The following is a 27352-nucleotide window of genomic DNA, read 5'->3' as shown; positions in this document are numbered from 1 at the left end:
GCTCCAATGTCTGGGCAGAAGAACTGTGAGTGACTCTCAGCTGGCAATTTAAAGAGCAAATATTGCATGAGATCAAGAATCAGGACTACATCTCTTGGGGATGGCACAAAAGAAGATGCAAATTACTACACTTCACATTTTCTGAAATGTTATCCTCATTAGGGCAGCTTGAATGGAAACACAAGGGCAGATGAATCCATGCCCTTGACACAGAAGATCTGAAAGGAATACATGAGGGACTTCACACCCCATTTCCCACTTACGGCTTATAGTAGATGGAGATGCATTTAAAATGAACTAAACATGGGCAGGCAAGATGGTAAAGGCACCCACCGCCATGACTGATGGTCTGGGTTCAAGCCACAGGTTGGACGTGGTTAGAAAAAGAAATAATTTCCACAAGTTGTCCTCTGACTTGCTGTGTGCACACTGTAGCAGATGAAGTCCATCTTCTTGCCTGCTCCTCAGACCTCCATCAATGGAATAAACTGACTAGGATAAGCATGAAACCTTTACAAATGATTTTCGTTTTGGAACAAGTGGGTATCATGCCTGTGGAATGCAATATCAAAAATCTAAATAATCCTTTATATTAGAGATTAATTTTTTTGAATGAAGTTTGAAGCAATCTTTAATTCAATACTGGCCAGGATGATGGGCTCTAGCCAGGTCTATTCTGGTGTTCCCAGAAAATGACCCAGAGATTCATTTTAGACAACCTTGTTGACAGATGAGAACTAACAAACAAAAGCAAAGTACATTAAGAGCTAACATAAAAGAGAGAGAAGTTTCACAAGGCATGACTTATAGAAGTCCCTGTGAACTAACTATGTGAGATTAAAGAAAATCCAGTGGAAATAGCAGAGGGATAGAAAAATGGAGAAAAGAGCATCTATTGTCCGAGATACAGTATGTCCTCCATCAGCAATGCAAAGGTGGGCTCCACTGTTCCTAGTTAGAGAGCTGGCAGGAACCTTCATCCTCTACTCCACTAAAAGAAACTCTGCTAAGCCTAGGATGAAGACACCAGCTACCTGTGTCTGTCTCTCTTCAGTTCGTCACAGCCATCCTATTTAAGTGTCTTGCTGTGGGAGTACCTTCCGCTCCTTCAGCCAATAGTCGCTGAAGTACAAGCCCACGGTGCTGCGGAGCGCCTTCCGCTCCTTAGCTGCTGAAATACCAGCCCACTGGGGCGTGGTATATTTCTATTTAAAAAAGAGTGGCAAGCCTCGGCCTGCACTTTTGCTTCCAGCGCGTGGTTCAGGATCCTGCTCCAGTGATCACGCTCCTTTCCTGACAGTCTGCGTCTTGTAAGTTTTACCCCCCAAAATAAATACCCCTTTAAAACCTAACTGGTGTGGGATTATTTCGCGCATTAGTGCCTCAGAGGAAATATCTTGCCATTTGAGTTTGAAGCTTGTGGTTCTTCTTTCTCCTTTCCGAGTATTGTGAGAGAAAACCATATAGATCAATCCTAAAAACATTTTTCTGAGCTTAAAATAGCCTTGATTATAGATTACTTATCTCGTGCTTTTAACAAAATATTCCGTGACTCAAGTATCAGTTACCAACTATCTACAGAGGTTAAAATCATAACCAGAGCTAAAATATGATATCAATATAAACTCCAGGGAATTCTCTATTTGAACCGTTCTCAATCCTGATCAAAATAATTCTGAGATATGTAAACACCTACATAGTTCTGTCTACACAGAAGAAAAGTAAGAAAATCAACTTAATGCATTTGTTGTTGCAGCTTTCCTAAATAAGGGGGAACCATGCTTCTTAATGGAAATGGGGTAAACATAGAAACCTAACCTGGAAACCATATGTCATAAAAGGAAAATACCTCTTTCTTCAATACATAAATCATCTACTTGCCAGATTGTAGTGGGAGAAAAAAACCCCAACAAGTCCTGTCAACCTCCAATGAGTCTTAGTAATTAGAGGCCAATTAGTCTCAAATTCTTACTGCTTTGCTGACAACATATATTTCTCTTACCAATTTGTCTTAGGTTTGCTCATAAAACCATTCTTTTTTTGTGCTTATGAATGTCACACAAAAAAAATCTCTTTTTAACAACATCATAAAAAGAAAAGTGTCATGCACCTACCTGTCTCCCCGGTGGGATGTGTGTTTTAGCCTTTACATGTTACCCTGGCAAGTCAAGCGGGTGACCAAAGGACTCTCAAGTTGACATTTACTGTAAACTTCTTGTCAGACATCATAACATCAACATAAATGAATTAAACGCATAAATCATTCATTGGATACCAGGGTGGCAGAGAATAGTGATGTGCTCTTCATGCAATATTGTGCAGGCTCTGAAAGTGCTTCTAGACAGGTAATTGCTTCACTTCTTTAAGCCTGGTCTTGCATCTATCAAGAAGTACTGGTGCTAATATTTGATTCCTCTGCTTCCTAAAGGGATGCAGTAAGACAGAATAAATGACACTGTGCACTTTAACTTAATTTTTTATATTTTGATTGCCATCTGATCTTATATGAGTTGATAGAGGTTGCATCTGATTTTACATTTACAACATCAGTTGCGAATTTTTCCATTTTGCAATCACAAAAAATTCACCTTGTGAACACTTTTAAAATTCCAAATGCTTTTTGGTGGTGAGCAACATGAATTGTAGTTATGAAGTTATGTGACATATTAGTGTCAGTATTTGAAAACACTCATTATTTTTACCATTAAAGTTATTTGATAATTATATTACTATTTTCATGCAAGTGGAAATTCCTTATTGGACAGTGAATTAGACTAAGAAAGGAAATGACATTCATCATATAAATCTTTCTATTTTTCTGAGAAATGGTCTCCACACAGTTATTCATCAGAAACAACTTAAAATAGGAATCCTGCTGTATAAATTACCAGAAGGGGGCAACAAACTTTCATGCTTGTTTTCTCCTTTTAGCTTTGGAAATACTTTATGAATCTTAACTCTGTGCTTTCATGGTGCTTAAATATACTTAGTTAATGGTCAGTTATAGACATGAAGGTCTTATAGAGATTTGGTAAAATATATAAAGTCACTGTTTAAATAATTTAATCATCTCTGTCATTCTAGAACAACACTCATGTATGGAGTTAAGTGGGATTGTCAGGACATTGTTGAGCTTTTATTGAAGAGAGGTGTTGACCACACCTTAAGGGATGAATTCAGATGGAGTGCACTGCAGTATGCTGTTGTGGGGAAACGCAAAATGTAAGTAAGAAAGTTAAAGTGCTAATTGAAGCTATATGTAGGCATGAAATATATACCAATGTCATATTTTAACCAGGTGTGAGTTCATTATTTTAATTCTTTTGGAATGGAAGCATTTTAGTCAACTCGACTTCCCATGGGAAGGGAAAAGGGATGGATTGGTCAGAAAAAGCAATGGATGCAGGAGACTATCTCAAGGCTGATCTGTGATGATGATTATAGTGCCCAACAACCCAACATGGTCCCTCAGTACAAGAAAGTAAAAACTCTTACATATATCAGTTGGGTGTGGCAGACATGAGGAAAACTTAGAAAGCACCTATTCATGGGAATTAGGTGATTATGTCTGTGCTTCAGTCTGTTGTTTATGAAACTTCACTATCAGGTTTCACCTACTGATTATGATCTCTGTGTCTCTATCATAATAATCATGGAGCCGTGAGAGCTGTGTAGTCCACATGCTCATGTGTTTGTAAATTCAGGCTTTCTCCTAATATAACAGGTGGCAGGTGGGATTCTTAAGATTCCCCAAAGCCATTGCTAGTTATCTGAACCTTATTATGTATCCAAAACATTTCAGTATCTCCAGCATGGTACTTTGGAGAAGTCTTTCTTTGAAACCATCAAACAGGTTTATGGATATACTAATTATCACACGAGTTCAAACACTTGCAGCAGAAGACAGATTCTCTCTCTCTTTTTAGTACTCTGTATGCAAGGGCGCCCTCACATCAGCCTCTGTCCACAATCTGTGTGTGTGACAGAGCTCTAGCTCCCTCCTTAGGGAATGTGAAAGGGAGTGATTGGTACCAAGTGCTTCTTCCCTATCAAGGAACATTTTAAAACCCTTGAGTTTGTACCTCAAGAGTTCAGGATATACCACAACTCTTCCTCAGAAGATAGACACTGAGTATAACTCTCTGAATCTAAATTGTATTAACTCTATTTAATAACTAAATCTCATCACAGCTCATGAGTATACTTAATGCATTTAGTAAAGATTATTTTTTATTCTCTTCTGTATGTAATTTGTGAAAATGTGATTTGTATGAGTTTTTACTCAACAAAGCATTAAATCATTTTATGCCTTCCTAAGTATGTCATTTAAGGAAATGTTTGCTTTTATGCATTTTACATAAGTATAATTAGATCATTTCCCCACCTCCCCATCTTCCTTCCCGCACTCCCCATGCTCAAGCATCTTTCAGGTTCCCTTAAATCTCAAATTGATAAAATTGATAGTCTCTTCTTCCCGTGTTCTGTAAGCATGGAGATTCAGGATCATTATGACAAAACTCAACTCCGTGTTTCTCTTCTTGGCTAAAGGAAGACCAGCAAAAGAACTGTATCTTGGAATTCATTAGTCTTCTCACGTTGAGTCTACTTTTTAGTTCAGTAATACCAATTTCTGAATTCAGCAGCATTTGATAATAGGGCCATTCATGAATTATATAATGGTTTTCATTTAGGATTCTAATGAGTTCAAGATTGAGAAGTAAATAGAATACTACTTTACTAGTTCCGTGTATGTTTTTAGTTGGTGAAATTTTCATAGTTACCTGGTAAACTAAAGTAGTAAAATCCTGAGTTTTGGAAGCCCAAGTTGAAGCTTAAGTAAACACTGTCCCTGAACAAGCCAACTTAGGACTTTTTCCAATATCAGGGCACTTTTCATCCTGTCGAGACAATCTAGATGGTTTGAACTATAATGCTCTTGACTCAACACCATTTCACTTTGTACTTTTCCTCAAAAATTTGAAACTTTATAAAAACCTTTTAAAACTCAAATATATGAAGTATATGTCCAACTGACCTGACACAATTGCTCAAAATTTATGAAACATTCTTGAGTATTCACTATTCTGATTAATAGCTTCCTATCCATATTTATCTTTTTTCTACACCCATTTCTGTATGTGGCAGAAAGAGGCTGATTTTCAACCATGTGGACTCACTCCTCTCAAGGACACACAACACCTTCATAGGTAAGTATTCTTGTAGCTTTCTTCTCTGTAGTCATTTCTTAGATTAAAAGTGTTGGATTCAGAATTTTTGATTCTCTGTAAATTAGCATTGTTTGTATATGTCCAATAGTGGTTTAATTGGTCCTTGAGGTAGATCTTTAAACAGCTTCCTGAATAACAGCCATATAGCTTTCCATAATGGCTCTATATAAATTTGTATTTCCAGCACCAGTGGATGAGTGATCCCCTTACCCTATATCTTCAAAGAGCAGATTTTATTTACCAAATGCATTTTAATTATGATATAATTATTTCATGGTCTCCTTTCCTTTCTTCTTTCCAGCTATTCCTAGGCATTTTTAAAAACCAGTGTCTATTGAAGTCTGAATTATTTAGGAAATAGTTATATGAAAATGTGTTTTATACTACATTTATCAGTTTTGCACTGGAATTATATACTCATGTGTAGAAATATTTTTAAATTACCATTTTGTGATGAGAAGCCTGCCTCTATCCAACACCAGCACATTTTAGTGTACATTATACATTTTTATTATAAAAATATTGACATAGTGTCTATGTCCTTAATAGTATACTATATTAGAATTCTTCATTTTATTTATTGATTTAATCTTATGTGTGAGGGTTTGCCTGCAGGTACATAAGGCATGTATACCTTGTTCATGTCTGGTTCTTGTGACACTGAGAAGATGCTGTTGTATTCTGTGGAAATGGAGTCACAGATGATTGTAAAATACCGCATAGATTCTGGGAACTAAACCCAGGTTCTTTCAAAGAGTAACATGTGCTGTTAACTTCTAAGTTGTCTTTTCAGCCACTCACACACATTATACTCCTATAAAGAACACATTTTTGTTTCACAGTTTGAATGAGTTTATTGCAGTAAGTGAGCATGACTGTTCTGTTATACATATCACAGAAAATCTGATTTGTACAAGTAAAATAAGACAAAATATTAAATCATCTCATGACTTTCTTTCCTATGTATGTTATTTAAAGGAAAGTTTTATTCTATGCATTTTAAATAAAGTATAATTACGTCACTTCCCCACTTCCTCTTCTTCCCTCCAGCACTCACCATGCTCAGGATTCTTCCATGTTCTCTCAAATCTCAGATTGATAAAATTGATAGTCTCTTATTCCATTGTTATTGGTAAGTGTACACACACACACACACACGCACACGCGCACACACACACACACACACACACACACACACACACACACACACTTGGTCTCTGTTGAACTCTGTTTTATATCCACTCGTACATTCTGGTGATGGTCTGTTTGCTACAAAGAAGAGAAGATTCTTGTGAGTGAGTCTGTGGATCATGTTTAATCTTCTTAGAAAAACAGCTCTTGGTTCTTTGCATTGTTTTCTTTGCTTTTATTTACTTTATTTCTTATTATTCTTTGCCATCTTCTGTTTAAGGGCTTGCTTGTTTTTCTTTTTCCAAATTCTTGAGCTGCATCACTAGACCATTTATTTGTATAAATGCATACTAGAGTTTCCTTTGTTGTCAATTTTATCTTTTATTATCCAATGGTCATAAGGAATACATGGCATTTTTCAATTTTCTGCACTTTTTAAGGTTTCCTTTGTCTCTAAACATATGCTCTATTTAAAACAACCCTCTATGAGCTGCTGGGTGAATTAAATATTATTTGATGTTTAGGTGGAATATTCTTTTAATTATCTGTTAGGTTCTTGAATGAGAATATCATTTAGTTCTGAGGTTTCTTCATTTATATTTTCTCTTTATACCCATTTATTGAAAAAATGATATTTGAAATAATCTGCTCTTATTGAATCTGTATTGATCTGCACCTTTCATTCCATTAGATTTTTCTTATGAAATTGGGTGCACCCAAATTTGATAAGTGTATATATTTGTAAAGTCTTCTAATTTTTCTTAATTGGCACTTTAATGAGTATGAAGTACACATTTGTCTTTCCTGATTCATTTTAGTATGATAACTATATTCCAGATATTAGGACAGCAATACCTGCTTGTTTGCTGATATCATTTACTTATGAAACTTTTTCTGTACATTCATTATAAGATAGTACCTGACTATAAAACTAAGATGAGCTTTTGTGTAGACAATAGATATTTGGATTTTGTTTCTTAATTTGTTTAGGTAACCTTTGTCTTTTGATAGGAGTGGTTGGAGTGTTGAGGCCATTGATATTTGAAAGCTGTGCCTCAACTGGAATATTTTCTTTCCTTTCTGTTTTATGATGCTCAGTGTCCTTTGTATTTCCTTAAATTATCCCTTTGTTTGTTTCCTTTCTGAAAGTCTCCTCTTACACTTCTTCCTCTCTTCAGTTAGAAGTGTTGGCTCGGTAGTCTGTTTAGAATTTTTTTATTTGATATGAATATTTTTGGTTGCTGATATCATGCAAAATTTTTGTTTCTCCTTCAGCTAAGGCAGACAGTTTCACTGGGCACATGAGTACTGGTTGCCATACACGGTCCTTTAATATTTAATGTTCATTACTTCAGGTTCTTCTGGTTTTCAGAGTTCCATTTGATAAATCAGAGGTTGCTCAGGTCACTTTTCATTTCTCAATGATTTGCATGCTCTCTTTACTTGTATCTTTAAATATTTTTACTAGTCCCGTATTTTAGAGGTTTTACTACTATATGTTTTGTATTCTTCTTTTCTGATCTTGTCTGATTTGGATTTTGTTTAATTCTCATTTCAGTATGTGTGTATCTTGCCTTACCTGGGTGAAAAAGCCCTCTATGATATTTTCATAAATCAGGTCTATGATATTGATATAGAATTCTTTTTGCTCTTTTATGCATATATAATTCAAAGATTTGATCCTTTGAAGATATCTCAAATTTTGTGCCTGATCCTTTAGTGTGCCTTTTTATTTTTTCATATTTTTGATAATTTTGTCTAAATTTTCTACTTTTTACTTACATCCTCATATTCTGTCTTTTATTTGATTCATTAGATTGGTAAGACTTTCCTCTGATCTTTCTAATTGGGATATTGAAGCTTTCAGTAATATCATTTTTTCAGCCATTGTTCTGGATCTACTTCTTTGTGTATGATGATGGACCCAAAGGGAAAGTGTGAGGGGACAGAAAGGGGAATAAGTGACTTAGCCATCCAAGATCATGATCAAATAGAGGGTCACAGCATTGGGTCTGGAACAAGCTTGTTGGCTTCTAGAGAGAATGAAGTAACAATCTAGTCAGCAAAGGTATATGGGAAAAAATGGAAACCATGCTTCTTGAATGTCTAAAGTAAAACATGTGGGGTCAAAAACAGAAGTGAGGCATAGTGGAGTGGGACAAGGAAGAAGAGACTTACCCAGCAATGGAGACTCACAAACCCAGAGGGTTGTAAGCTGGGATCTGGGTTTATAGATGGTGTTGGTTGGGGCAAAGGTGTAGAGAGACTTAATCAAGAAAGGTGGCAAACAAACCTAAAACTATTGCAATTTTGTATTTAGACAAACATAACATTTATTATTACTAAAATGTTTAAAAACATGGTAATTACCCCCCTGCTCTTCTATATGGTAGTGATAGGGTTCCTAAATGTATAACTAAAAAATTAATATTTCTATCTGTGAGGCATTGAACCCAAGGTTTCATTTTTAAGAGGAAGGGGTTCTATGCATCTGCTACTCCAGTGACACTATTTTCCTTTTTCTTTTTGCTTATCATCAAAAATAAGGTGAACTTTCCATGATACAAAATTCTTAGTTCTTTAGATATCTCATTCATAAGAAGGGTGGACAACAGTGGTTACATGTTTTTGCAACATACCACTAACTAGATCTTCCTGCTCTGTGTTGCCATATAGACTCTTGAGCCCTGAAAGTCAATCTAACATGATCATAGTTTTCTAAACTGCAGTCAAGTCTCTCACATGAGTTTTCCATGTGCAATAACGTTTAGAATGTGAATACTATAGGTGATGCAAAAATGAACCTCTGCTTTTTATGAAAAAGAAAAGTTGAAGTCAGTTTAACCATGCCAGATTTAAATTCTGCTTTTGTTGTGAGTGATATCTGTGGTATATATCACTATTCAATCCATTTTTATAAGACAGGGGCTCTATCACTTGGGAACATTTTCAATCCTCATTTTTCCATAGGAAGGGCAATATCGATAATATCCCATGTGTTTTCTTTCTTGTTTTATATGAAAGGAGAACTAGTTTCCTTTTCTTTCTTTTTTGGTGGTTTTATATATATACATACACACACACACATATATATATATGTGTGTGTGTGTGTATGTATATATATGTACATATATATGTATATATATGTATATATATTCATTTTTCTCTTTTCTTTTTTATTTAAATTTCCTCTTTTTATGGTTTTATTGAGCTACACATTTTTCTCCTCTTCCCACTCTTCACCACCTACCTCCTCCTACCCTCTCCCATGACCACCACATTCTCAATTTACTCAGGAGACCTTGTCTTTTTCTCCTTTCTATTTAAATCCATGTATATCTCTCATTGGGTACTTTTTGTTGTCTAGGTTCTCTGAAGCTGTGGTTTTTTTCCTTTGCTTCATCTTTAAAAGTCACTTATGAGTGAATACATATTATATATATCTTTCTGGGTTAACTCACTCAATTTGCTTTTTTTCCTAGATCCATCCAGTTGCCTGCAAATTTCAAGATGTCGTTAGTTTTTACCACTGTGTAGTACTCCATTGCTTAAATGTTCCACATTTTCTTTATCTATTCTTCAGTTTGTTTCCAGGTTCTAGCCATTATGAATAATGGTGCAATGAACATAGTTGACATTTTCTTGTGGATTGATTGAGCATCCTTTGGTTATATACCCAACAGTGGTATTGACATGTCTTGAAGTAGATTGTTTCTAATTCTCTAAGAAATTGCCATACTGATTTCCAAAGCAGTTGTACAAATTTTCACACCCACAAGCAATGGAGGTGCATTCACTTTGCCCCATATCATCTCCAGTACAGTCTGTTGTCAGTGTTTTTGAACTTGCCCATTCTGACAGGTATGAGGTGTAATTTCAGTTTTTTAGCTTTGCATTTCTCTGAGGGCTAAGGATGTTGAGCATTTCCTTAAGTGTCTTTTAGCCTTTTGTGTTTCATCTGTTGAGAGTTCTCTGTTTAGGTCTGTACCCTGTTTTTTTTATTGAATTATTTGTTCTTTTGATGTCAAGTTTCTCGAGCTTTTTGTATATTTTGGAGATCAGTCCTCTGTCTGATGTGGGGTTGGTGAAGAATTTTTCCCAATCTGTAGGCTACCATTTTGTCTTGTTGGCAATGTCTTTTGCTTTAAAGAAGCTTCTTGGTTTCAGGAGTTCCCATTTATTTATTGTTGCTCTCAATGTCTGTGTTATTTGGATTATATTTAGAAAGTGGTCTCCCATGCCAAAGCATTCAAGTGTACTTGCCACTTTCTCTTCTATAAGGTTCTTCTATAAGGTTCACTGTGGTTTGTTTTATATAGCGGTCTTTGATCCATTTGGACTTGAGCTTTGTGCATGGCAATAGATATGGTTCTATTTGCATTCTTTGACATCTTGATGTCCACATTGTGCTTGGACCATTTCCTGAATATGCTTTCTTTTTTCCATTTTATATTTTTAGCTTCTTTATCAAAAATTAGGTGTTTGTAGGTGTGTGGATTGATATCTGAGTCTTCAATTCAATTTCATTAGTCGTCCTGTCTATTTTTATGCCAATACCAGGCTACTTTTAGTACTGTAGCTCATTAGAAGAGCGTGAAGTCAGGAATTGTGATGCTTCAAGAAGTGGAAAAGTAGTTTTCTGTCCCAGTAGAAAGACCTTGAGCGAGTTATTAAGTGATATATGTGCATATCTACATATGTAGTTATAATTTTATAATAAACCAACCTCCATAGTGACTTTCTCAGGCCTAGCTTTCCCAGTACTGTATATGAGCAATGTGCAGAGTAGATAGTTTATTCAGGAGATGATTTAACTAGTGGTTATGTCCACGGGTGATGACAATAGCAATTTAGGTTTTACCTCACTGCATCATAGGTAAGAATGGGAATTGCAGTCAGATCTAAAAATAGCTCATCACGACCTAACCTCAGAGGCAACCAGAGAGGGCAGGCAGCATTGATTTCACCTCTCCTTGTACCTCTAACCTTTCTTTTCTGATACATTGCAAGTCTTTAGGAGAAACATTGTAGATTTCCATCATTTTAGAAAAGATTGAAAGTTATGATGATCATTGATTCACGTTCTCTCTGATATACTGTTCAATCCCTACCTGAAGAAGTGCACCCTTTTATCTGGGAAAGACTTGTTGTGTCATAACAAAATACTTATACTGTCTTCGGATTAATTATACTATCATTATTCCAGAAAAAATAGTCTCTTTGCTACTTATTTATGACAGGCACTGATCTGAGTAATGGCCCGCTTTGTCGTTGATCAGAATTGTTGTCACTGTACATGGCCACATACTTTATGGTATCAAATACTAATTTCTTTCATTCTTTTACTCAAAGTAAAAGAGTACAATAGAGATAAAGATTTCTTGATGCATTTTGTATATTTCAGTACTATAGATATCAATTTACTCAAGAACATTCTATATTTATAAATATTATATTTTATAAACTAATTTACTGATTTATGTTTTTACTATTGATTCAATCATAGGAAATCAACCTAATGACATCTTTTCAACAGGGTAAGATTTTAAGGTCTTTGAATATCAATATTAAATTGTAATTAGAACCAGGTTAAAGAAAGCTAGTGTTTACTGAATGTTATTCACTAGATTCCATCTGACTCAATTAATGTACATGATGTATTAATAAAATCACATGTTTAATGGATTTATATCCTTATGACTAAGTGTCTTATTACTGTAGCAGAGGACATCTAGAGAGTTTTATTAATTCCATGATCTCTTAGTTAACAAATTTCCAACTCATGACTGAACTGTCAACCTATTCATTCTCTTCCTCCTCTGACTATTTTGAGTTGGTCACACATAGAAAGCCAGTTTTCTTATGACTCAAATCTGGGTTAGAGTTTTCCTGAGAAACATACCCATAACTCCATAGTTTGTGTTAACCTTTTGAAAGTTGCTGGTAGACACTACATGAGTACATTGTACTGCTGTCAAAGATTAGAGGGGAAAACCTCTCATAATTATGTCCATTGTGCCATAGTTTTGAAATGAGCAAGAAGAGAGAAGGCTTATAAGAATGGTAGTGCATGTCCACCTTCACCAAGTTCTGTTTATCACATTGAGCATCTTTTTAAAGGACATTTTTAACTCATGTATTTTTTTCATCAAATTACTGGACCTTTTGAGTGAGGAACGTTTGTTCTTTTTGTCAAGTCTTTGTTTCCCTGTGACTTTACGCACCTTGAAATTTTTACTGTACATTTATTTTTCTTCATGTTTCTGGATGTGTAGTTTAGAATTTTTAACTGCCAGATGTTGCTTATTGTTTTACTAGAGAATCCCAGATCTCAAATAAAAAAAAAATCTGAGCACAGCAACCTAGATTCACCTTTGTATGAAAACAGTTATTTTTATGGAGAATCTAAAGTTAAAAAACAAATTCTGTGATGGTGGATATACAAATGACCCATTTTAGATCCACATGTGTTCCTTCACTAAAAGACCTGTCCTTGCTGATCAGTATTTGGCTGATATTTCAGTACAAAATATGGGAGTGGGTCAAGTGTTCCCAGTGAAAAAGAACAAGAATGGCATTAAAAAGTGAGTCCAGTGGTGGATGATTTAAATGTCTTTTCAGTGGAAGGACAATTTCAAAATGAGCATCATGGAGATCAATACTACTAAGAGTTTGAACTCATGATGATCTTTTTACCACAAAATCATTTACATAGGACAAAGAATGATGAAAATCATCTAGGACTGGATAGGCATGAAAGCAATTTGAAAACTATGAAACCTTTAGTGCTTAATTGATAGAAATGCCACTATCCAGGTTCTCCTAGTGAACCTTACTTGGGCAACATGAGTCTTTATGGAAAAGAGGAATGTGGTGTCACAGAAGGCATGCTAGAGAAAGATCAGTACCAAGGGCTTCAAAGAGCTGAATAAAAATTCTCTGCTGCTTCTTTTTGTTATCTTTGCCAAAGTCTTATGTATCTTTTCCAGATTGGAATGTGGAGAAATGTAATTTTAGAAATTAGTAACATGTATAGACTTGGGATATATGTTGCTGATCCTTTGGCTTATTTGCTGGAACCAGAGAACTTGCTGCCTTTCAGTTTCTTTGAGCCTATACTTTCAGAAAACTGTGCCTTCCTGGGATGAATATGTAATAGCTGGAGAGCATCACTGAAGACTGCAGAAGAGGGAACAAGGAAGTGGTATTGTATGGAAGGAAGCTGTTTAGAGAATATAGAGGGAAACAGAGGCAAAAGTACAAGGCATCTGTTTTTCTAGAAGTCTCTGCCATCAACCAAGTACATATGAAGGTTTTTAAGTGCTTGGTAGTTTTGGAATAAGCCTGCACCATGGAGGAATCACAACTGAATATTTATATTGCAATCTTCTTACACCCCTATAAAAACATCCCTAACCTCGATGTGTACATTTGTTTGCTTGCTTATAACTTTAGTGGTCAAGGATTTTACATGTTTTTCATGACTTCATTAGCTGTTTTACAATGAACGGATGGGATGGTTTCCTTTTAATGATTATTTTCCATGCTGAGTAATGAAGGCTTCCATTTATTAGTTAAATAGCTTGGTGCTTTGTTAATAGAGTAGAATGAGGGCACTTTGTTATTTTGCTTTATTTGGGGCTATTAGTTTTACTTAAAATAATGATGAAAGAGTATATGAACAATTGATTGTAATTTGTGTGCAAGCATCAGGGCAGACAGTTTTTAAAACAAACGATTTTGAGGTTCCAGAAATAGGTTGACTGACACTATTTGATGTAGAAGAATCTTTCTTAACAAGTACAGAGATTAGGGGAAGTGGAGGCACAAAGTAGCAACTGAACAAATTTTATAAACCAGATGTGTAATAACAATAGAAATACCATTTACTATTGTAATAACTAAACAGTTGGGGGAAGTGTTTGACCACTACTCACATATTTTGCTGTGTACCTTTGTTTTGAAGACATCACTTCAATTCGGAGTCACCGATTTCTATGTGTTCAAGAACTGAGGACAGAGTTAATTTGGAAACTCAGGTAATCACACCTTTTTGTGATAAATTCTTGTGCTGAATTTCTCCTTTGTGGAGTTTGACAAGTTAGAACATAGCAGTTGTCAAAATTTAGATGGATAATTGACTAGACTTTTAGTAAATTTATGACAGTATTAATGTATTGACTGTTAAAAAGGCCAAAACTTAATGAACACCTTAAGATAATTAAGCCAAAATGAGATAAGTATCCACAGAAAAATTATACTTGTATAGTATAACTACGGTGATGGGAATTTTAACTTTCAGGATATTTGGACAAATAAACAGTAGTGGTTTGATTTTTATTTCTCATAGCATGACTTTCATAATTTTTAGGCTCTTCTAAATACGTGGAATAGTCTGTTTTGTTACTTAACATATCTCATCAATAGCTCATATTTTAAAACCATGTATCAAAGAGGACAGAAATTAACATTACTTAAAGTTCTTTGTAAAAAAATCTTTTGCTTATGATACTAACTTTTAAAGAGTTTTCTGTGTCTTGATACCTCATTTAGAAAAAAGTACTAAAGTCTGCAAAATTTAGAAATTCAGTATCTTTCTCTCAAAGTTAGTGTAATGATAGCTTTTCGTTATTTGCTTTCATGATATGTGAGAGCCAGACATCATGGCACACACTCTTTATCCTTGAATTCAGATAACAGAGGCAGGTTTAACATTCCATGAGGTCCAGTACTGCCTGGACATAATGAGCTCCATCTCAGGTTTTCTGTGGATATATAATGAGGTACAAAAGAGAATGCTTTACAGCTCTTCATATACTTGCACAAGTTTGCATGTCCTTCAGCAAGGAACAAGCGTTTCCCTTTCCTTGCATCAGCCCCAAATGAGCTGTCATTTGTTTTATTGATCTTAGCCATTGTGACTTAGGTAAAATGAAATTCAAAGTGGCTTAGAATTACATTTATTTGATGACTAAGTACGTTGAAGATTTCCTGAAGAATTTTTCAGCCCTTTGTGTTCCATATTTTGAGAACTCTGCTTAGATCTGCACCCTGTTTTTAAAATGTGCAATTACTTAGTTCTTGGTGGTTTAGATGCTAATTTCCCTATCAGATGTATAATTGGCAATGGTCTGTTCATTATTATTCTACTTTGTTTGCATGATGCTGTCCTTTACTTTCAGAAGCGTTTCAGCTTCACAAGGTTCCAATTGCTTGTTTTGGGTCTTAATAACCGTGCTATTGCTATTGTACCAGAGTACAGAGCTCATTGCCTGAAACAGAAAAGCTTTTTCCAGACATTTTATTCCTTCTCAATCAGAATTTATGGTCTTATGTTTAAGCCCTTGATCCATTTGCAATTGAAATGCATGCAAGGTGATATATATGGATCATTTTAGATCTTCTGTGTGCAGCCATCCAATTTGACCTGAACCATTTGTTGAAGATGCTGTAGCCACATAGAATTCTTAAGACATAACAGGCTATGGACAAGGCCATTGGTCATAGTCCACAAACTAACAGGAAGGTTCTATTGCTTAATAAACCACATAGTAATTTATTTTACATAGAAAAGATGGATTGGTGCTCATCTAGAATCCCCACACTTGCCAACAAATGTTCATGAGCTGGAAGGTGCACTTCATTCTTCCAGAGGAGAAATATTATCATCATTATCACCAGCTACAACCCTGTGACATACAACAGTAACCTTCCAGCAACATATGATGGTCCCATAGCAACACAAATGTTATGGGTGTAATGAATCACATTTTGGTTGGATATAAGGACTGCATGAGATGGAATACAAACCTGCTACTCTTAAAGAGGCCATGAACTTGTAACTAGAAGGGGTATGGCCCTACATTCAAACTTACTACTACCATTCTGCTAAAGGAATATAACATGAAACCAAGTCATATCACTAAACCCATATTCATTGCGTTGCCCAATCCTTTTCAGAGAAGTTTTCTCTTGCAGTAATGGGAAATCAGCAGAGAGACCAACAACTGGTCAGAATGCAGAGAGTGAGAGACTTTAGACTACCTAGTGTAAATTGGATGTTTTAATCAAACCTGAAGTTTCAAGGCTCAGCTTTTGTGTAATAAAGGAAGTGGGATGATTCTAAGAGGCAGTGGTTATGGAGAAGGTCAAAGAACCAGTGTCATCCATGAAAGACATGACCAAGACCAATGAACATAAGAGCTCAGAGACTGTGTCAGTACACAGTTGACCTGCACAGGTTCTGACCAAGCAAGGTACCAGCATGGAGAGGTGGTAGATGGTACAGGTTGCTACACATTACCAGGATACTCTTTGCAATTGATACTTGTTGGCAAAAGGAAATTCAGCCTTCTACTGGGAGTATCACTGGGTGATGTGTGACTCCCCTCATTATGTTGTGAATACCATTGATTAATGGAAAAAAGAAGCTGCTTTGACCTGTGATAGGGCAAAATAGAGCTAGGCAAGGAAACTAAACTGAATGCTGTGAGAAAGAATGCAGAGTCAAAGACACCACGTAGCTGTCAGAGGAGATGGGTGCCACGTGGCAATACACAGATTAATAAAAATGGGTTAATTTAAGATTTAAGAGCTATCTTGATATTGGACAAGCAGTGATTTAATTAATATAGTTTCTGTGATCATTTCGAGTCTGGGCAGCTAGGAACGAACAAGCAGGCTCCACCAACAAATTGGTGCCAACATGGGTAACTACACCCACACAAAAACCAAAGAAAACTTGAAAAGGAATTCTACACACACATACACACAAATGCATACATGTATACACACACACACACACACACACACACACACACACACTCACGCAGAGATTTTAGCACAGTTTCTTGGTAGACACAATTATTTCCTATGGTCTCTCGGTGAGTAAGGGTGCTGCGGCTCCATTAAGAGACATGTAATAAAGCTGCTTGGCTTCTTTAAAAACAATGTCTTCCTGGTTCACCAGCACAATGGCTCTGATAATTTCAGGAGGCCTGACTATGGAGCATTTAAATGGCGTTTGTGAGCAGAGGGCTACAACTTGCTTAACTGCAACATAGACCTGAAAATGGGACAATGGGCCTGGCATCTGTCATGTTTATACATATAAATAATATATATAAATAATATATATTTTATTATACAATTTATTATATAATTATATATATATATATAACATTTAAAGGGAGATATGCTATAGAGATGAATACTTTGCCTTGGTATGGATCTTGGTTTATTGCTACAAATTTAAGGTCAATTTTGTTGTATGTATATTTCTGCTCTCGATTAAGGTATTTTGTTTGTACAGCTCATTTAAAATGTAATTTGTAATAAACACATGTTGAAAGACACACACACACACACACACACACATATATATATCTGTATATACACACACATATATATGTTTGTGTATATACAGAGATGTATTTCAAATGACCAGATATTCTTCAAACCTTTCAAAGACTAATAGAATATGGCATTTAAAATGTTTTAAGAACTTAAGACTTTTCATGACATGAGAAACATCTGCTCCTGGCAACATTAATCTACTTCAAAAAGATAATGGGCATCAAAAAAGCTCCTTACAGACTTTGTTAGCCATTTGGACAAGAAACTGCCTTTGCCTGTACTGCTTGATGTTATGCTGTATGACCTGAACAAAAGTATTCATAGAAAAATGACTGGTGAACTTGAGTAAAGAGGGTAAGATAGTTCTTCAGGGTTCCTGCTTCATGAAAGAGTCTGTCAGACATTCTGCAGGAGAAAGAAAGAAGCAACTGATGGACTTTGCCATTACAAGGAAGAACAGATCTTCAAATTTCCTGCTTCATGGAAAAGTCTGCCAGATACACTTGCCTGTAGTTTAAAAATGGATGACACAAGATTACAGAAGAATCTTGGGTGACTGTCCCAAAATGACTCTATCAATTCTAGAGTGTTGGAAGTTGTTTACAAAGCACTTCCTGTTAATTTAGGTAATTTTATATCTTTCTGGAGTCTTTGATGGAATTGAAGATAGTTACAATTATAATTTTCCTTAGTTATGATAAACAATAAAATCTATAAACATAGTAATTATAATCTTGCTTGATACCAGTTTTATATATAATTTTACTATGCTAAAGTTAAAACCTTCCTCTTTATTTAGACAGAAAAGGAGAGGTGATTTGTGATTCCTGTCAGTATGCTGTGAATACTTTTAGTTAATGAATGAAGAAGCCACTTTGTCCTGTGATAGGGCAGAATAGAACTAGACAGGAAAAGTTAACTGAATGCTGGGAGAAAGAAGGCAGAGTCAGAGAGATGCCATGTAATTGCTGAAAAGGACAGACGCTAGAACCTTGCCAGTAGGCCATGACCTCGTGGTGATGCACAGATTCATAGAAATGGTTTAATTCAAGATGTAAGAAATAGTCAATAAGAAACCTAACCTAATAGGCCAAGCAGCGCTGTGGCTATAGATTCTGTGTAATTATTTTGGGTCTGGGTGGCCAGGAAATGCAGGAGCAGCTAACAACTGAGTAAGTCAAAGACACTCAAGAACAGACACTATGACCAGCAGTGGTAGAACAACACAAAGCAAACACTGTTGGATTTTGTGATTGTGGTATCATTGGGGGCTGTTGTTTTTGCTTGTAGCATTTTTGTCTATTGGTTATAAGTTTGTACTTTCAATTTGGGTATAGATTTAAGAGAGAAAGATTATGAACTTGGATGTGTAGGAATATAGGGAACAATCTAGAAGACATTGGATTGGAAAATATCAAAATATATTGTACATGTAAAATTTTTAAAGCACAACTGGAGGAAAACTCTTCAGATATTTGAAGAATACATGGTTTGCACCAATTATACCCAGTTCTAGAAACAGGCCCCTGGTACCTAATTTCAATTTCATCTTATTTTGCACTTAGAATATTTATCCTCAAATTCTTTACATCATATTTAACATTTCAAGTTTTAAAAAATGTATACAAAGAAGTTTCAGTGCTCATTTAAATCTCAAGCATCACTGTGAGATCCAGGAATTTAGGTATCCTGATTCTGGGTGTACTAGGTCACCTATGATTATAGTGTGCAGGTTTCTTCCTTTTTGTTTTGTTAATTATTGAGTCAGCTTTGGAATTAGTGAATTCAATCAAATTCTCTACCATTCAACCATACATGCTGTCCTTCTAGGCTTATTGTGAATAGCTATCCATAAATTCTTTAAGGTTGATTTCAGGATACAGTCAATATAGACTTTATTATTGATTTCTTTATCTATTTGATAAATGTTAGGGGCAGACTGATGTGTATTTCAACAGTATCTAAGACTTACAAGTCCTCCACTGTCATAATAACACTGATGTTTCATCACAAAATCTTTCTGTTTAAGGCTACCAGTTCATGTGACTTAAATATAATATGATAACCACCAATGTTATGCTATTTCATTGTTATGATATTTAAAGACTAGGGAATCTGCTTGAATTTTAAATTGTCTTTCCTACCTCATATTGATGCATTAAAAGGGTGAGTGTATAATTGCAAAAGGATATCTCCTCTCCTATTGTCAAGTATAAGTAAGTACCTGGATGATTCCTGACATCAAGTAAATATTCTAATGCTTTCCTTCATATTGATGCTTGTTATGCTCTAATGATACCCTCTATTCACTGTGGAAGAATTTATGATTTTATTGAATGTTTTATAGAAATATGGTTTATAGAAACAAAAAAGATCCACTGATTCCTTTAAAATTTTGTGAAACTATTTTTCTCTATCTCTAATTGTTTAAAAAGAGTATTTTTGCTTTTTAATTTTCTAAATCTATTTTCTCTCTCTAAAATTTGACAAAACTAGTTTTCCTTTGTATATCCAACTTTTTGTAAACAAAACTGATTCTAAAATAATTCAGTTTTTCTCCCCATGACATAGTCTTTATTTTCTCACTCTAAGCATCTTATACTCATACTAAATTTATTTTGTCAAAGAATGGTTCTTAAAATAAAGTGCTTTAGTATAGGAAGGACACATCATGATTATTTAAATATGTTTTGTAAAGGTATGATTCAGTTTTGGTTAGGAATATAAGCTCCATTTCATGAGTTTTGTTCCTTGTTGAATTCTATAGATGAGCATTCTCTATTTCTGCTTCCATCCTTGGTTTTTAGCATATGTGATTATATGAAAGAAACAGACAGGTTGATCAAAAGAACATGATAAGCTTAGCTATGAAAATATTCTGATTTTGAAACATTCTCTTATTTTTAACTTTAATTGAATTCACAAAAAATTTAATTTAATTGAAATTCAGCTATGTTCTCATTATTATGTTTCATTATTGTTATGAATTTTAGCAAGACATTCCTGAGAATATTCTGCAAAATGGTACAGATGACTTCCAAACAATGGCTTCCAAACAGTATGAAAATACAGAAGCACAAGAAGGTAATGTACACACTTATCTTGTAAGATCATTGATCAGGGGCTTAAAACATGGAGACAGATATTTTAGCCAAATAGAATAGCATAGTATGATTCCATATGGTTTTCATGTAGACTTTTAGTAAATTCTACATCCCCATACTCCCACTATGCCCCTCTCTCTTCCATTGCCCTTCTTATTTTATCCTCATACTGTTTCTCTATTCCTATATATTCTATTTCCTATTACTTGAGTGATCCTCTCCAGAAATCCTTTACTTGATACAGAATCATAGTTGTAGTATAGATTTTAGCATATATGTTGAAGGCTTAAATGCTAACACTCACATAAAAGGGAATACATGCAATATTTGATTTTGGAATCTGACCTCTACACTCACGATGTTTTTTTCTAACTTTGTACATTTATATGTAAATTTCATACTTTACTTTTTTGATAGAAGCAAAATAATGTAAATGTATGACATTTGAATTATATACTCAAAAGTCAAAGGACCTCTAGGCTGTTTCCTAAATGTGACTATTGTAACTAGACCAATTATGCACATGTATGAGCAGGTATTTATGTAGTAGAATATAGAGTCCTTTGGGAATATGCCAGAGAGATGTATAGGTGGACATTGAGAGGGTATCAATATTCATCTTCTGAAGAAAATCCTCTGGGGATTTCCATAAAAAATGTACTGGTTTGCATTCTCACAGTAATGATTAAGTGTTCCACTTTTGCCATTATCTCACAAGCATGAATTGACATTTCCTTAATTGATCTTTTTTTTAAGTTATTTTTTTCAAAGTTTATTAAATTATAAAAGTTTCCATTTCCGCCCCTCCTCCCAACACCCTCTCACTCTCCCCACTCCCCCTCACTCTCCCCACTCCCCATCCTCCTCCCTCTCCATCGCTAAGAGCAGTCAGGGTTTCCTGCCCTGTGGGAAGTTCAAGTTCCTCCCCTCTCCCTCCAGGTACAGGAAGGTGAGTATCCAAATAGACTGGATCCTAAAAATCCAATATATGCAGAGGAAACAAGTCCCAGTGTTATTGTCAATGGCTTTTCAGAAAGACTCCTGGCCAGCCACATTCAGAGAATCCGGCCACATTCAGAGAATCTGGTTGGATCACGTGCTCGTTCAGTCCCAGTCCAACTGGCCTTGGTAAACTCTCATTAGATCAGATATGTCATTAGATATACATTTTGGTATATTTTCGTTACCTGCTGTCCTAAACAGTAAATAATAGGTGTTCATTTTGAAAAAAAAGAAATGAGAACTCATTGTCATTCCCAGCCTTCATAAAGGTAGCTTTGGAGTTGTCATTTTACTTGAGACTGACTATATATTCTTTTTGTTACAGTTTGGGCCGAAAAATGTCTGCATCCAGAGGTAAATGCCTTTTAATATTTATGCTAAAAACTTACATGCAGAGTGAAGTCTAAAACATTAAATAAATATGTCATTTCAAAATTCATTCAGCTGAGGGATTATAGTCATCAAATCTCCAAACCTGAGACTGAACCACACAATCTCAACCGGGTAAGTTTTGCAAGTCACACTCTCTTGATCATTGTATTTTAGTATATTTCCAATGCATATAGTCATCCTGATAACTGTTAGATCTTGATGTTAACAATGGTAGGGTTTCTCATAGGCAATGCCATTACTCTAGTGGCATTCATGCCTCAAACTATTCACAATGTCTTATAAAATATTTACAAATGTTTACATGCCTTCACCTTCCCAGTGTACAACCTCTCTGTTTATTAGTGACTTATACAAGTCAATCAGAAGAATAATGATACTTCTCTAATATTTGAACATGATTTTTTGATATCTACTTCTCAGAATGCAAACCTATATTCAAAGTTTCCAAAGAACACATATTTGAGCTAACTGATTTTATTTAATCCAAACATCCTACAATATACCACATCTTCGGAAAAGAAAATCAGTTTTTTTCTTGTTCTAGAACTCAGAATGCCCTCCTTACCTTCATCTATAGTGCATTGCATTTTTTACAAGGATTAGAAAATATATTTATAAATCATATATCAAATCTATGTAATTTAACACAGCCTACACTATCATTTGATCCCTGAAAGTATGGTTCAGCAGTGAAGAGCACTTTCTGGTCTTCCAAAGGTCCTGAGTTCAAATACCAACAATCACGTGGGGATTCACAACCATCTGCAATGAAATCTTAGGTCCTTTTGAGGAAGAGACTTGGTCAGTCATCCTCATCAACTTAGACCATAAAACCCCAAAAGACAAATTCAACAGAACCACCATATACGAACTGCCCATGTGTGCTTCATCATTGCCAAGACATTAAAAAAGCACTATGATATGGTGGAGCAGCCATTGAGAATCCTATTCCTTGTATACATATCCTGCCTTAAAGAAGGCTTCAGTTTCATGGGGTTCCACTTATTAAATGTGGGTCTTTACTACAGTTGGTCTCTTCTAAAGTCTTTTCCTGTACAAGTGACTTCCAGCCTATTCCACACTTTCCCTTCTGGCATATTCAGGGTATCTTGTCTTATTCTGAGACCTTTGATTCATTTGCAGTTGAGTAAGAGATAAAGGTCTATGTGCATTCTTCTTCATGCAGCCATCATGTTTGGTCAGCACCCTGTATGAGAGCTGTGTTTAATTCCTGTCAACAGCTGTCATAAACAGTAAAATAATAGGTGTTATTTTAAAAGAAAGGAATGAGAACTCATTGCCTTCAAATCCTTCATAAAGACAGTTTTGGAGTTCCCATTAAATATGATATTGATTAGATATTCTTTTCCTTTCAGTGTGGGCCTACAAATGTCTGCATCCAGAGGTAAATTTCATTTAATATTTATATTGAATAATTATATGTTGATTGAAGTTCAAAATATTGATTAAATATCTCATTTCAAAATTCTTTTAGCTGCGAGATCATGTTCATCAAATCTCCATACCCAAGGGTGAACCACAGCAATTGCAAGGAGGTAAATTTCATGAGTCACGTTCTTCTGAGCAACGCATTTTAATACATTTCAAGTGCACATAGTCTTAATAATACCAACTATATCTTGATGATAGTGACAGTTGGATTTGGCATAAGCAATGTCATTTCACTGGTAGCATATGTGCTTCAAAATATTCACAAGGACCGTATGAATTATTTGTAAATGTAAGCATGGCTTTGATGTGGGTATCCCTTCTGTGTATGTGTTACTTTTATTGGTTATTGAATAAAGCAGCTTCTTTGAACTTTGTGATGTGGAGAATGGAGCTAGGCAGCAAAACTAAATGAATACTTGGAGAAAGTAGGCAGACTCAGAGAGATGCCATACAGTCGCCACAGGAGACAGATGCCGGACACTGGCCGGAACCTTTCCAGTAGAGCACAACCACGTGGCAATAACAGATTAATAGAAATGAGCTAAGTTAAGATGTAAGGGTTAACTAGAAATATGCAAAAGTTAAAAAGCCAAGCAGTGATTTAATTAATATAATTTCTGTATAATTATTTTGGGTCTGAGTGACTGGGAACAAACGAGCAGCCTCCGACAATATGGTAGCAATATTTAATAATCAGGTTCAATCACTTAAATTTTCAAGCATGTATTTTCTTTGTTTTAGTGACTTACAGAAGTCAATCATGAGACTAATAAGTCTTCCACAGTGTTTGAATATGATTTCTGGATACATGGGTCTCAGAATTCACACTTAAAATAAACTACCTGACTGGAAAAGTATAATATATAACACAGCTGTAGTGCATTGTAATTGATTGACAGGCAAAATTACCGGTATTTTTAAATCATATCTATAATCTGTTTCAATAAATTAAGGCACAATATCATATGACAGAGTAGTCATTGAAAAATCCCATAATTGGCTGGTCCGAAGGTAGTGAGTTATCTCAATTGATTGTTCACAGTTAGTTACAGATTGAACTCCTGTTCTACACTTTCCCCCCTTCTCACTACTGCACTTGACTAGTCTTTAAAAAAAAAGAAAAGAAAAATCTCATAGCTTATATGCATATCTTGTTTGTTTTTCCATTCTTTTTATTTCTCTGTACTCTGTTGTCTGAACTCAATCTGTCTGCATCAGAACAGGCGTTATATCAGTAAAGAAACCACGTCTGGAGAGTCTGACTTTCAAAAGCTAATGTCAAAGCCTGTCAGGATCACACTAAGAAATTAAAGGGAAATAAAAAACAAAATCAAATGAAATCTTTTGATCTAAGGTTAAACTTAAATATAATTCCTGCATTTCAAGGAGAAAAATGGATACACCTGTAAATAAAATGGGTTTCAGCTGAAGTGACAAAGAAGGGCTTAAGCATTATCTTGAATTAAGTTAGCCAAAAAGATAGCAATGCTCATTTTTCTTGGAAAAATAAGGTGTATAGAACATAATGACTCCATATGCTAAAATGTGTCATAAAAGAGCAAGTTTTCAGTGTAGACCATAAGTATGTAATCTTGTTCACAGAAAAATGTTTGGAAAACTAAGTATAATTTTGATGAAGTGATCACTGAGTTATTTAAAGTTACTCTTACAAGGCAAGAAAAGTGTACATGATGAGCATGTTATTTTCCTCCATTATCTTCATAGTGGATGTAAGCATATATGTCATTTATGAGTTCTCTAACAAATCATATAAAGCAAGTATGACTCAAAACTAGCAATATATAGTACCTATGAAATGTTAATATTTCTACAATTACAAGATTTCCTGAGGATATAAATATAACCATAATCTATGTGGTTAATGGGAATAACATATAAAAAATAAAATAGTTAACTTTAAATAATTCCTTTTTTAAAACTATTTCTTTTTATTGAGTATTATTTTGCCTAATTGTTTCATATTTTTATGTAAATGATACAGATTTCTCAGGAGAACTAGTTGAAGAAATACAGGAATATGAAATGGAAAAAGAAGAAAGTCTTGATAAGATTGAAGAAAATCAAGAATTTGTATGTAAAATTTCAATTTCAATTTCTCATTTCCTATTATTTACTTCAATAATATTGCCACAGGCCTACATGATATAGTTTAAACCACCTTATACAGTCAACATATCAATAATTTAGTATTAAAATGACAGTATTTAATCACTTACTAATTATAAAATATTCTTAGAATCCCATGACATATTTTTCCTTGGTGTATAGTAAGCAAATGTCTGATAAGTGTAATTGCTTCATTTTTAATGTACTTAAACACACGAGTTTCTTCAATTTCTTTCATCAAGTATTTAAAGTTCTTGTCATGCAAGTCTTCCATTTGTTTGGTTAGAGTTACTCCGAGATATTTTATGCTATTTGAGGCTATTGTGAAGCCTCAAATTTCTCTCCAGCCCTTTTATCATCTATGTACAGGAGGACTTCTGATTTTTTTTTACTTGATCTTGTAACCTGCTACATTACTTAAAGCGTTTCTGAGTTGTAGAAGTTCCTTGGTAGAGTTTTTGGGATTGCTTATGTAAACTATCATATCATCAGCAAACAGTGAGAGTTTAACTTCTTCTTTTCTGATTACTATTCCCTTGATCACCTTTTATTGTCTTATCACTTTATCTAAAACCTCAAGAACTGTATTTCATAGATATGGAAAGAATGGACAACCTTGTCTTGTTCCTGATTTCAGTGGAATTGCTCAGAGTTTCTCTCCATTCATTTTGATGCTGTCTGTTGGCTTTCTGTATATTGTCTTTATTCTGTTTAGGTATGTTCCTTGTATCACTTCTCTCTCCAAGACCTTTATCATGAAGGGATGTTGTATTTTGTTGAAAGTTTTTCAGCATCTAATGAGATGATCATGTGGTTTTTATTTTTCAGTTTGTTTGTACGGAGAATTATGTTGACAGATTTTTGTATGTTAAACCATCCCTGCATTTCTAAGATGAATCCGACTTGATCATGGTGGATGATGGTTCTGATGTGTTCTTGGATTCGATTTGCCAGTATTTTATGTAGTATTTTTACATCAATGTTCATGAGTGAGATTGGTCTGTAATTCTCTTTCTTAGTAAAGTCTTTCTGTGGTTTGGGTATCAGGGTAATTGAAGCCTCATTAAAAGAACTTCTGTTCTTTTGTGTTACTATTGTGTGAAATAATTTGAGGAGTGTTAGTATTAGTTCTTTGGAAGTCTTGTAGAATTCTGAGTTGAAACCATCTGGTCCAAGGCTTTTTTTGGTTGGGAGGCTTTTGATGACTCTTTCTATTTCTTCATCAGTTATAGATCTGTTCAATTTTCTTATCTGGTCTTGATTTAATTTTGGCAAGTGATATTTATCCAGAAAGTTGTCCATTTTCTTTATGTTTTCCAATTTTGTGGAATAAAGGTTTTCAAAATAACCTAATGATTCTCTGTATTTCCTTTGTGTCTGTTGTTATGCCCCCCTTTTTCATTTCTGATTTTGTTCATTTGGATATTCTTTCTCTTCCTTTTGGTTAGTTTGGATAAAGGTTTGTCTATTTTGTTGATTCTCTCAAAGAACCAACTCATTGTCTCATTGATTCTTTGTATTGTTTTCTTTGTTTCTATTTTGTTGATTTCAGCTCTCAAT

At 34.8% G+C, this 27352-nt stretch overlaps 1 protein-coding gene across 1 annotated transcript in view; it reads left to right on the top strand.

Annotated features, from left to right (window-relative positions):
• LOC146893408 (uncharacterized) overlaps positions 1-27352 on the top strand; it is a 64521-nt gene that overhangs the window by 11645 nt on the left and 25524 nt on the right. The window contains exons 4-14 of the mRNA XM_087901366.1: positions 3085-3222; positions 5146-5207; positions 11866-11896; positions 14326-14398; positions 20708-20798; positions 22146-22174; positions 22265-22324; positions 23357-23360; positions 23590-23618; positions 23709-23769; positions 25668-25756. Of these exons, the coding sequence (XP_087757492.1) occupies positions 3085-3222; positions 5146-5207; positions 11866-11896; positions 14326-14398; positions 20708-20798; positions 22146-22174; positions 22265-22324; positions 23357-23360; positions 23590-23618; positions 23709-23769; positions 25668-25756 (667 nt within the window). The remainder of the gene's footprint in view (positions 1-3084; positions 3223-5145; positions 5208-11865; positions 11897-14325; positions 14399-20707; positions 20799-22145; positions 22175-22264; positions 22325-23356; positions 23361-23589; positions 23619-23708; positions 23770-25667; positions 25757-27352) is intronic.

Source organism: Myodes glareolus, chromosome 24, assembly GCF_982192425.1.
Source record: "Myodes glareolus chromosome 24, mMyoGla1.1, whole genome shotgun sequence".
Lineage (NCBI taxonomy): Eukaryota > Metazoa > Chordata > Mammalia > Rodentia > Cricetidae > Myodes > Myodes glareolus.
This window is presented reverse-complemented; position numbering and strand designations above follow the sequence as displayed.